General features: G+C 43.1%; 1 protein-coding gene across 7 annotated transcripts in view; it reads left to right on the forward strand.

The window, feature by feature from the left end:
- Positions 1-302: 302 nt before the first annotated feature.
- Positions 303-12,448, forward strand: part of LOC144603659 (host cell factor 1-like) — a 47,720-nt gene continuing 35,574 nt past the window's right edge. For 2 of the 7 annotated variants that reach the window (XM_078417228.1, XM_078417231.1), the window contains exons 1-4: positions 303-468; positions 8,202-8,350; positions 8,534-8,694; positions 9,823-10,025. In XM_078417228.1, the coding sequence (XP_078273354.1) occupies positions 309-468; positions 8,202-8,350; positions 8,534-8,694; positions 9,823-10,025 (673 nt within the window). In that variant the 5' untranslated portion in view covers positions 303-308. Of the gene's footprint in view, positions 469-953; positions 1,126-1,149; positions 1,345-6,398; positions 6,457-8,201; positions 8,351-8,533; positions 8,695-9,822; positions 10,026-12,448 lie in introns of those variants that run through there. The other 5 variants (XM_078417232.1, XM_078417233.1, XM_078417235.1 and 2 more) reach the window with 5 other exon arrangements.

A 12,448-nucleotide genomic window follows, 5' to 3' on the forward strand; every position in this document is an offset into this window, starting at 1 on the left:
TCCTGCCGGCCGCGCTCCTCCTTTCCTCCGTCCTCTCCTCCCCTTCCACCCGGCCCCGCTGCTCCTCGACCTCGTCTCTCACCGTCTTCCTCCTCCTCTCCCCCCTCTATCTTTGCTCCTCTCCCCTCCTCCTCCTCTATCTTTGCTCCTCTCCTTTCTCCCTCCCTCCCCGTGTTTCTCCTCCTCCCTCCTCTATCTTTGCTCCTCTCTCTCTCTCTCTCTCTCCTCCTCTCTCCGCGTTTCGCCGGCGGCCGCGGGGGTGGGAGGGCCGGGCCGGGCGCGGTGCACTGTGGGAAGGGTGTAGTAAGATGGCGGCTCCCTCTCCCAAATGGAGACGGGTAACCGGAGCCACCGGACCGGTCCCTCGCCCCCGACACGGTCACCGGGTGGTGGCCATCAAAGAGCTGATGATCATCTTCGGCGGCGGCAACGAGGGGATAGTGGACGAGCTGCATGTCTACAACACAGGTGGGCCCGCGAGGGCAAGGCGAGAGAAACACAACAAAAAAACAGCGGGAAGGCGCCATTGCTGCCAGTGTCCAAGATGGCGGCCGGCGGCCATTGGCGCCGAGCGGCGGCGTTTGAAAACAAAAACAGGCCGCTGCGGCGGGAATGGGCGGTGCATCGGGGAGCATGGCGCTTGGTTTCGGGTGGCAGGGTGGGTGTTGGTTGGTGTCAGTGAGCAGGGGGCTCGGTGTCCCGGCCTGCGGAGTGGGAGTGGGAGGGGGCGGGGACGGAGGAGGGGTCTAGGGAGGGCCCGAGCAATATCCTGGCGACAACCCGGGCTGCTGTTCGCTGCCGCTGTCACCCCCACCGACCGAGTGGTTGTCAAAGGCCATGAGGAGGAGGAGGAGGTGGTTGGTCAACCCTCCCACCCCATCCGCACGGCTGGTGTGGGCCAGGTGCGACAGTATTCCATCCATAAGGCTTGCTCCACCGCTGGGAGGTAGAGGATTAATGGCCTTGGGTCACCCCAGAGTCTGCACCGTCCCCGGGCCAATGTTGTTGTTAGAGGTGGGCGGGGCGAGCAGGCAGGCCAGTGTTGGGCAGGATGAGGGAAGGAGAAGCCGTGCATCCGCCGGGCGGCAGGGGGCGGCCGTGACGCCTCTCTCTTTGTTTACACTGGTGAGGAGCTGCGATCCATGTGATCATCTTCATACCAATGAGCCGGCACTCTGTGTACGATCGCCTCACTGCTTTCATTCAAACTCCACTGATCCTTCTGCCAGCATTAATGGCAACGACTCGACCAGAAACGTCGGCTGCCCATTACCCTCCACGGATAAAGATAAAGTGCTGGAGTAACTCAACGGAACAGGCAGCATTTCTGGAGAACACGAATAGGTGACGTTTTAAAGATCCGGACCTTTCTTCAGACTCTGGGTGTTATTGGTCAGCATTTATCTCTATCTAAACTGATTGACTTACCAGGCAATTTTGGAGAGTATGTAAAAGCCACTCGCTGAGAGCTGTGGAGCTTTAGTTATTTTGCAGAATAGGCAAACGTGGCACATTGCCTTTTCTAAAGGACAAAGTGAAGTCAGTTACTTTAGAAAGGGTGGGGAGAAGCTGGAAGAGAGGAGGGGCAAGACAGCCAGTCGAGTGCCAGGCGAGGATATAGATGATTGGTGGTTGGGGAGGGGGGAGATTTGATCTAGAGATTGTTGGACAAAAGTCACAGATGAAAAACCTTGATCTTTTAATCAGGTGAAAAGCTGGAAGATAAGGATAGAAGAGGTGTGTAACCAGTAGAAGGAAGAAGTCGAAAAATAAGACAGTGCTGGAGTAGCTCAGTGAGCCAGGCAGCATCTCTGGAGAACATAGGTCACCATTTGGATCGGGACCCTTCTTCAGACTAAATATAGGTGGAAGGGGAGAGGGACTTGCCTGGATTAGAACCCATTTCTCCCCCTCCTCTGATCAGTTGAGTTACTCCAGCACTGTCGTTTTTTGTAAACCAGCTTCTGCAGTTCCTTGTGTCTACTCTTTGCAGATGTTGTTTGACTCGCTGAGCTCCTCCATCAGTTCCACATTTCAGTCTTTTGTGTCTTCATTGCTCATTCTTCCACTTCCTTGGCGTAATTACAGTTTGTTCGTCATACCTCACCACCCAGCTGTGTCTGATCTATTGTCACACCGAAAAGCACAACCTCCCCTTATAATTCCACTTTCCCCACTTCTACTCCATTACTTTGCCTTTCTACTGTTTCCTTTTTTATCCCAGCGTTCAACCTTCCATGTGATCACTCGCCGCTTTGGTATTCTGCTGCTGAGTCATGTAATTTTTACATTGTGCTGACGTTTGATTTGGGGATTCTTAATCTGGCTGTTTATTTTAAGTACAAATGATGGAACTTCCTCTCGCTGTTTTTGTTAAAATTACTCTGAGTGCTATGGGTCAGCATTTATCTCTATCCAAACTGATTGGCTTGCCAGGCAAATTTGGAGAGTATTTAAGAGCCACTCACTGAGAGCTGTGGAGCTTTAGTTATTTTGAAAAGTAAATATGGCACATTTACTTTTCTAAAGCTCACAGTGAAGCAGATGTCTGTTATTTTAAAATAGTGTTTGGTGTCACTTTTATAATATCCTTCTGAGAATGATTTAAATTCTATCTTTACATCATTACTCGGGCCTCTTGGGTTGTCAATGGGGCCATGTAAGAGGTCAGCACGACACATTTTCATCAGTCATCATCTTTATCCCATTATGTATCTTTATTTTCTTTTGATAACAGAACCCCCATAAATATTTGACCAGTCCTTTGTTATCTGGACTTGCATTCCATTGCATTTCTTTATGTTGCTTGTGGTAAAATATTTGACTACTACTTTAAAAGGGCATAGGCTTACGTTGAGTAGGGAGGGATTTAAGAGGGACCTCGGGGAAAATGTTTTCACTAATGTTAGATCGTATCTGTAACGAGTTACCAGAGGATGCTATAGCAGCAGGTACAATTATGACTTTTGAAACACATTTAGACAGATATGTCTGAAGAAGGGTCTCGACCCGAAACATTATCCATTCCTTCTCTCCAGAGATGCTTCCTGTCCCGCTGAGTTACTCCAGCATTTTGTGTCTATAGGCAGATATATGGTTGAGAACAGGTTAGAGAGCTAAGGGCCACATGCGGCCAAAAGGATCTATTCCTGTCTACCAACTTGGTCGGCATGGACAGTGTGAACTGAAGTGCTTGTTTCTGTGCTTTTAGCTCTATGACTCCAAGTCTGGTAATGGGTTGTTTTCCCAAATGTCAGGCTCCATATGAATACAAGTTATTGTCACAATTTTTGAGGTAGAGTGAAAAGTTCTGTAATAATTCATGCTTTGCTCTGCAGTATTTTATGGACATGTTTTTACTGGTTATTGGCCAAGTCTGTGTGCACTTTGATTCATGGCTTTTATTGTAATGGGAGATGCAGCAAATCTTAGGTCTATTTCAATCATTTTTGTTTATATCTTTTCGATTTGCTTTAAAATCTGCTTCTTGGATCTAGTCCAGAAGTGACAGTTTACGCAGGGCTCCCCCTGCTGAGCATTTCTCCATGACTGAGGATTGCTATGTGAAGCACGCTCTTATCGAGCATAAAATCCCAATGCTACATTTTGAGATTTGCTGTAATTACCCTTTATTTTAGATTTTCTGTAGTGTGGCAGGCATTTGGCTTTATTATTCTCATGGTTAAGTTACTATTTTAATTTATACAGACTTTTTTAGTTCCATATTTCTGTTAACTTAGGTTTGCTTTTTACTGACCATTTAAAAACAAATCTGCAATTTAGTTATCAAACATATTTGCAGTGTGGAAAACATTAGATTTAATTTGATACCTTTGAATGTAAGAAAACGCGGTAGACATTTAATTTAGACATGGTTAGTTCAGAGACTAGGGTCCTGAACGTCAAGAAAGGAGACTGAAGGTATGAGACGGGAATTGGCTAGGATAGACTAGGATAGAAGTAATGGTAAAGATTTAAAGACCGCATGGATGAACTCCAAATATTGTTCATCCCTGTCTGGCGAAAAAATAAAACGGGGAAGGCGGCTCAACCGTGGCTCACGAGGGAAATCATGGATAGTGTTAAATCCAAGGAAGAGGCATATAAATTGGCCAGAGGAAGCAGCAAACTGGAGGACTGTGATAGATTTAGAACTCAACAAGAGGAGGACAAAGGGGTTAATTAGGAGGGGGGAAATGGGCATAAAAGAAGGCTTGCGGGGAATATAAAAACTGACTGTAAAAGCCTCTTTAGATATATATAAAGGAAACAATTAGTGAAGACAAATGTAAGTCCCTTACAGTCAGACAGGTGAATTTATAATGGGAAACAAGGAAATGGCAGAACAGTTAAACAAGTACTTTGGTTCACTAAGGAAGACACAAACAATCTCCCAGAAATACTAAGGGACTGAGGATCTAATGGTAGGGAGGAACTGAAGGGAATCCACATTTTATTCATGAAATAGTGTTAGATAAACTGTTGGGACTGAAGGCAGATAAATCCCCAGGGCCTGATGGTCTGCATCCCAGAGAACTCAAGGAGGTGGCCTGAGAAATCGTGGATGCATTGGTGATCATTTTCCAATGTTCTCTCGACTCTGGATCTTTACAGGAAGCAGTGTGGGAAGAAGTGTGATCTAGATAGCTCTGGGAGTCAGTGGGTTTACAATAGATGTCAGTTGATAGTTTGTCTCCTGTGATAGAGATGGTGAGATCAAGAAACGGTAGGGAGATGTTGGAGATGGTCCAAATGAATTTGAGTGCAGGATGGAAATTAGTAGTAAAGTTAATGAAGTGAGTTCTACATGGGAGCAGGAGGTAGAACCAATGCAGTCGTCAATGTAGCGGAGGTAGAGTTCGGGGATAGGGCCAGTGTACGCCTGGAATCGTGATTGTTCGACCTACCCAACAAAGAGGCAGGCATAGTTGGGGCCCATGCGAGTGCTCATTGCTACACCTTGGATTTGGAGGAAATGAGAGGAGTTGAAGGAGAAGTTGTTAAGGGTAAGAACTAGCTCTACTAGGCGGAGGAGAGTATTAGTAGACGGAAATTGGCTGGTTCTGCGGTCGAGGAAGAGATGGAGAGCTTTAAGACCTTCCTGGTGAGGGATGGAGGTGTAGAGTGACTGAACATCCGTAGTAAAGATGAGGTAGTGGGGGTCTGGAAAACGGAAGTTATTGAAGAGATGAAAGGCGTGCGAGGTGTCTTGGACATAGGTAGGGAGGGATTAGACCGGGGGGGGGATAGGATGGAGTCAAGGTACGTGACATGAACAAGCAGAAACAATGGGTCTGCCAGGGCAATTCTGTTTATGGATTTTGGGGAGAAGATAAAATTGGGCCGTGCGGAGCTGGGCAACGTTAAGGTTGGAGGTTTTGGAGGGTAGAAAGCCGGAAGTAATGAAATCTGAAATGGTGTGTGAGATTAAGGGCTGGTGCTCGCTTGTGGGATCATGGTACAAGGATAAGTAGGAGGAGGTGTCTGAGAGTTGTCGCCTGACCTCAGCCTGGTTAGGTCAGCGCGCCAGATTACAACGGCACCTTCCTTGTTGGCGGGTTTGATTATAAAGTTGAGGTTGCTGCAGAGTGAGCGGAGGGCTGTAATTTTGAAGTGTTTAGTTCAGAGATACAGCATGGAAACAGGCCTTTGGAAACTGAGTCCACGCTGACCACTCTTCACCAATTCACACTAGTTCTATGTTGTACCACTTTCTCATTCACTTCCTACGCATTAAGGGCAATTTCATAGAGGCCAATTAACCTAAAACCTGCACGTCTTTGAAAACTTTAGTTAATTATAGAAACAAAGAACTGCAGATGCTGGTTTATACTGAAGATAGACACAAAATGTTGAAGTAATTCAGTGGATCCTTTATCTTTGGAGGAAAAGGATGTTATGTTTTGGGTCAGGACCTTATGCTTTAAACACTTCCCTGAATATCTGTAAAAACAAGTACTGCAGATGCTGGGTTATATTTTAAAAAATGATGCAAAGTGTTGGAGCAACTCAGCAGGTCAGGCAGCATCCACAGAGAAAATGGATTGGTGAGGTTTCAAGTCTTGACCTATCTTCAGACACCAGAAGGGTCCTGACTCAATGTCACCTATCCATGTTCTTTGGGGATGCTGACTGGCCTGCTGAGATGCTCCAGCACTTTGTCTTTCCCTGCATATCTTACTTTAAAAATTAAAAAAATATATATTACTACTCTTCCTTTGATCTTGTAAAGGTAAAGGCATTAACTTGTTTCTGCTAGTACTGCTGTCGCCACTGAACCTGCACAATGTCTGTTTTTAATATATGAATATGCCAGAAGGCTACCAGGAGTGAGATTAATCCTTGCGCTCATTTGTAGATAATTGGGTCAAATACAAGACAAATAGGCATGGGGCGTCTGGATCGCCTCCCAAGCCTGTCATGTTGAAGCGAATTGTGATGCTGCAAATATATTCGGTATTGACCAGGAGTTTTGCTTTTGTAATTTATATGTTGTGTTTGCACTGCATTTGTAGGCATGTTCTGATTGACAATATGGTATTTTGAGGCATAATTGAATAAAGTGTAAATACAGAATTTACCAAAAAGTTGGCTTCAACTTTTTTAATGATGTTTTGGTTCCTCTACATCATGGTGACTGGGACTCATTATAGAGCATTGGAATCAATATACAAATGTTTTACAGTAAATCTCCCAAATAAAATGTTAATTAAGATTAATTTTAATATAGCAATCTATTTTTCATTCTTCCAGTCATTTTTTCTTTGTGCACATTTTATAAAATGGATTATATTATCACCATCATATTGTCATCACCAATAAATATAACAAATTTCAAACCAGTGTTAGACATGCTCCTGAGGAATTATTTGTCTCCAGTGAGCAGCGTACATTGTATACTTTCAGGAAAAGAACGCTTGAAGAACAAGGGGTGTCGGGGGATATATGGGGACAAGGCAGGAGAATGGGGTTAGGAGGGAGAGATAGATCAGACATGATTGAATGGTGGAATGGACTTGATGGGCCGAATGACCTAATTCTGCTCCTATCTCTTATGACCTTATGACTCGAACTATTGCACAAATGTCATGGTTTGCAGGGCAGTAGTGATACCTGCTTTCCTTTCAGCTTCAGAAACATAGATCCTCTACAACAGGCCCCTCCCTTAGAGCGTGGGAGAAACACCGTAAATCCAATTATCCACAATCTGACCATTCGAAAATCCTGATAGTTTGGCATCTGGTGAAGTCTCCCATGCTCCCTTTCCATTCACCTGGGTCTTGGCTCCAGAGCTCTACTTAAGTTTAATTGGTTGTACAGTATTGGCAGGTCTGGCAACACTAAAGTCCTAAATGTGCCAGCGAACTGTACCACCAATGTGTCTTTGTAAAATCCTCTGGCAAGATAGATAAGCTGACCTCTGGGTTCTCTCCCAAATCAACACATCCTGTATTGAAGCTCTAAATCTACAGTCAGCTCCAGTGAGAGGCCCAAAACTTGAAGCAGGACCTCTATACCAAATTCAATCACAGCAAAATGTGTTGGGCAGAGGAAACAATTCAACTATGTTCTCAAAACCATTTTGAACACGTGTAATGTCCCCACTGTCTTGTGAGAATCACAACTGATCAAAATGGGGAAAGAGCATTTGGGATAGCATTGAGCTTGTTCTGTCAGAACCATGCAGAAGCCCAGTGTAAATAGCAGAAAGGGTTGCCTCTTCACAAACTATCTCACCATCTGCCTGCCCTGTCAAGCACTTCCTGCTCTTGCTGAGGCAATCTGCATGTTACACATTAGGTTCCTCGGAACCCATGGAACCAGAATGAAAGTAAATCCTCTTCAACCCTGAGAAAATGCAAGAAGAAGTTGCCATCATTCATCTTAAGCCTATTTTGGTGAAAAGCATTTGACAAATACAACAATACTTTAAAATGTTACATTTTGGTGGCCGCGTTCAGTGTATGTTTCTAATTGCGAGCTTTTGCACAGCTTCATGCTTTGTCCCAACAGTGGTAACATTTAAGCCTGTTGTCATGGAAGTTCACAAATTTTAACAATGGAAATATTAATATCCTTAGAAGTAGAATGTTAAATAGTAGAATTGTACTCCATATGAAAGGGTAGCACATTTATTTGTTCCATGACACTGATTCACGCGGTGCATTCACCCCCTTTGTTCTATGAATATTTCATTACAGCCACAAACCAGTGGTTCATCCCTGCCGTTAGAGGGGATATCCCACCCGGCTGCGCAGCGTATGGTTTCATCTGTGACGGCACCAGGATTCTGGTATTTGGAGGAATGGTGGAGTATGGAAAGTATAGCAATGATTTGTATGAGCTGCAGGTGAGCATTGGTTTAAGCTGCTTCATTTAAAAAAACAAATTTATTTACATGGTGCCAGTATGACTTCTCAGAACCTTAATCTTTTAGAAATCACTGGAATTTTAGAAATTGGCTGAATTCTGTTTTTCCATGGAAGTTTTTTTTTAATTGCCTCATTGTAAAATGGTTTTACGTTTGTTAAAGGCGAGTCGATGGGAATGGAAGAAACTGAAACCGAAACCACCCAAAAATGGTCCACAGCCTTGTCCCCGCCTTGGTCATACCTTGTGTCTGGTTGGGAATAAATGTTATTTATTTGGAGGTTTGGCAAATGATAGTGAAGACCCAAAGAATAATATTCCAAGGTAAAAAAAAAATTAAGGCTTTTTAAAAACTTTTATCAGTTGCAATTTTCAGAATTATACCAAAGACGGTCATGGTCATAGAGACTTCGTCAATGGCAGTAAAACATAAATAACTTTAAAGATTCACCTGTCAAAATAAATTGCAATATTAATCTTGCCTGCTTTAAACCATCTTGTTCCGAAGAGGAGAAAATATAAAAGCGCAGATTTTGGGGCTGTGAGTTCTATTTTAAAAGTTTTATCTGATGGCTTTATTAATTAATTCCTTTTTTGCATTGGAAATATTTTGTTGATCTGTAATGTGAAGTGAACTTGATATTTATTGATGATTATCAATTTAAAATAGTATTTTTGCCAAGTTTCTTTAAAGGTTAAATGTGAATTAGACATTTATGGAATTCAGCAGCCTGTAAATCTTAATTAAATGATTTGCTTCATCTATTTAGCTATCAATGGCAGAAAGAGCATTGGCATACCCTCTACATATATTACGGAATGATGGATCATATTTTACAAAAATGTGGTATTTAAGGGGCACACACAGTTCATTGTTACGGTAAAGAATAACACGAACCTGGTGATTGGATTATTTCTGGCCAAACGATAATATTGGTAGAACAACAAAGTGAAACAACAAAGAAACGGAGGTGTCCAGGCAGAAATGTCTGGGAGTGGGTTCAACTGGGGAGATCTCGAAAGAACCACCAACAACTGAGTGAGGTGGAGGACATTTGTCAATGGCCTATGCTCCCTAGAGGAGCCAAGGGCTTAAGAAAAAAGAACAAAGTGAAATATAGCAACTTGTAACACTCGCTGTATTAGCCTATCACATAACTTGCTAATTTAACATGGCGAATGTCCCAAGGTAGTCCATGGGGGAAGGGGGGGGGGATACATGAGGAGTGGGGAAATGTTCACTGATCCAGGGGAAACCTGGGCAGGTGATCGACAACACAATTGCAAAGATAATTTTTGGAAAATATTTCTTAACCACCGGTTGACAGATAATGATGGGCCATCTTTGAAAAAGGGGGCACAGTACAATTTAAAATTTGCTTAATAACTGCAATTCATGGTTTCAGTTTCAAACTGAATATATATTACTTTTAAACTTTCTTGTATTTGAAGGTACTTGAATGACTTGTACACAGTGGAACTTAAGACTGGATCTGGTGTCGTCGGTTGGGACATTCCTATCACATATGGTACTCCTCCTCCTCCAAGGGAATCTCATACAGCAGCTGTTTATAAAGATGCGAAAAAAACAAAGATGATCATTTATGGAGGGATGAGTGGCTGCAGACTTGGTGACCTTTGGATATTAGATGTGGGTAAGGATATTATAGATTTAAACAAATGACCTGCTTTTCCACAGCAACTTTCACAATCTTGGATGGACCCAAATAGTTTTGGGATTGTCAATGCACATTTAATGTGTTGTCATGGTCGTAGCCCGGGCAATGCAGCTGCCGATTCGGCCACAAAAAACTTTTTAATTTTCAGCTACTTGTTTTTTGTGCTTAAATTATTTGACTAATTTATGGCATTGAATGAATCATTTCTTGGCACTGCAAAGGCCAAGAGCACTGAGGTAATATCCTCTCATATTCCCAGTGTTCTCTCAAAGATCAATCTCTCTTTCCAAACCGCTGTCCTAATCTCAAACAAAAAATACTCTTCAAACTTCTTTTTACAGTAATTGTCGCTCCACTTCCATTCTCCCTTCCCTCCCCAAAATCTTTGATTGTGTAGTTGCATCACGGTTCATGCCTGCCTTGCCACAACTGTGCTTGCATCTCTTGTCAAGGCCTCTACTAATTTTGCAGCTCTTGAGAACCCTTAACCATGGTCAATTTGATTGTCATGCATTGTTTTTCTTCATACTTTTTGGAGAATAAATGTTGACCAGCGATGTCAAATTCTCATCTGCAATTGCACTAAACCTATTGTAGTCCTTCTGGTAAAGGTTCTCCTAGCACCTAGCAGGGTGCTCCAAGATCTAGACCAAAAGGCCTGGAACCCTGTATACTTTCATCTCTTATGAAATTGCCCCCAAAAATGATTGTCCTGCAGGTGGTTGAGGTGTAGATACAGAAAAGGGCAGTCAAAGATTTGTCTGATGGGTTTAGGTGAGTTTAGTTTATTGTCATGTGTACCGAGGTACAGTGAAAAGTTCTTTTGTTCTTGATATCCAGTCAGTGAAAAGACTATAGAGCCCTTGCACGGCAGGCAAGGTCACGACCCCTGACCCATACTGTTGCCATGCAATGCCTTCTGGGGGACAAGCGGTGTACTACAGGCAAGCACTTACTATGGCTGCCAGTACTGCGGCCGGGACTGTCTTCGGACCCAGCAGCCGTTAAATTGTCGATTTTTTTTTGCCAGAATTCTCCCAGAGACTCTGAAGCCAAAATCGCCAGTAAACTTGCAACACCTCAGTCCCAACGAAAAATCTTTATGAATGGCACCACATAATTACAGTGCTTAATCACATCAGGCTGCTTAATTTCTTAAACTTAATGCAGCTGCAAACCTCACGCTACATACCACAACATGAAAACGAAATAAAGGCCAAAACACTGTTTGACATACAGCATTTTAATTTTCTATGTTTTATGCATCAGCACTTTGTAACTCTTTTCATTGATATTTAGCAGAATGTTAACATTTTTCCAAATAAATCTGTTTTTGTTTGAAAATATTTGTATCAAAGTAAATAATTCATCTCATAGCTGAAAATAGACAGGATATATTCCTCAATATTTCTCTCCTTGTGAAGCAGACCTTTTTTAATTCCATTTTTCTATTTTGTTTCCACCTTTCTGGAAATGACTTATGGAATATGGTTCTCTCTGCTCTGGCTCTGAGCTCTGGTATTTTCTCCACAACCCCGAGCAACTTCTTTCCTACATTCGCCCTACCCGTACTCATTGATTGGGTGGACTAATTTGTCTTGTCATTTTGTGCCATTTGTCGTAGCGTTCTTTGGGACCTCTTTCTATGACGAAGATGATATTTAAGTTTAAGATGCTCTTTTGATGACAGATGATAAGCCAGATTCGAAATGCAGAACTCGCAAGTCACTGTTCCTCTGGGCTTGTAATAACAAGGAACTGCAGATGCTGGTTTATACCAGAGAAAGACACGTATGCCAGAATAATTCAGCAGGTCAGGCAGCATCCCTGAAGAACGTGGATAGACGACGATTTGGGTTGGAACCCTTCTTCAGACTGATCTGAAGAAGGTTCCCGGCTCAAAACATCACCTGTCCATTTTTCTCCTGGGTTGCTGCCTGACCGGCTGCTGAGTTACTCCAGCACTTTGTGTCTTTCCTTAGGGGTTAATGAAAAAGAGCTTACTTATATCTAACAGTTCCTTTTTCTTGCTTTGGTACACAGGAGACCAATTGCAGTGTCTCTGATTAGATTTCAAAAGATATTCCTGCAAAGCCTTTAAGGTTATGGATACCAGTGGTGGAAGGATTTTAATCAGCTCACTTAAATGCTGGAAGTGGAAGACAATGGAGACGGGGAGTGTAGCCAGGCTGGATGAAGTTAAGGAGAAAAGGATGGCCACGGGTTTAGCCTGACAAAATAATATAGCGGAATCACAGAGGGGGAGCATTGAGAGAGGATGTTGCTGAACTCTTGGCAGAGAGAGGAGGAGAATGTCTTCAAAGTAGACATACATAGAGGAGATTTTGCAGTGGAACGGACAAAATGTGTAGGAAAGAAGTGCAGCTGCTGGTTTAAAT

Source organism: Rhinoraja longicauda, chromosome 20 (assembly GCF_053455715.1).
Source record: "Rhinoraja longicauda isolate Sanriku21f chromosome 20, sRhiLon1.1, whole genome shotgun sequence".
NCBI classification, from domain to species: domain Eukaryota; kingdom Metazoa; phylum Chordata; class Chondrichthyes; order Rajiformes; family Arhynchobatidae; genus Rhinoraja; species Rhinoraja longicauda.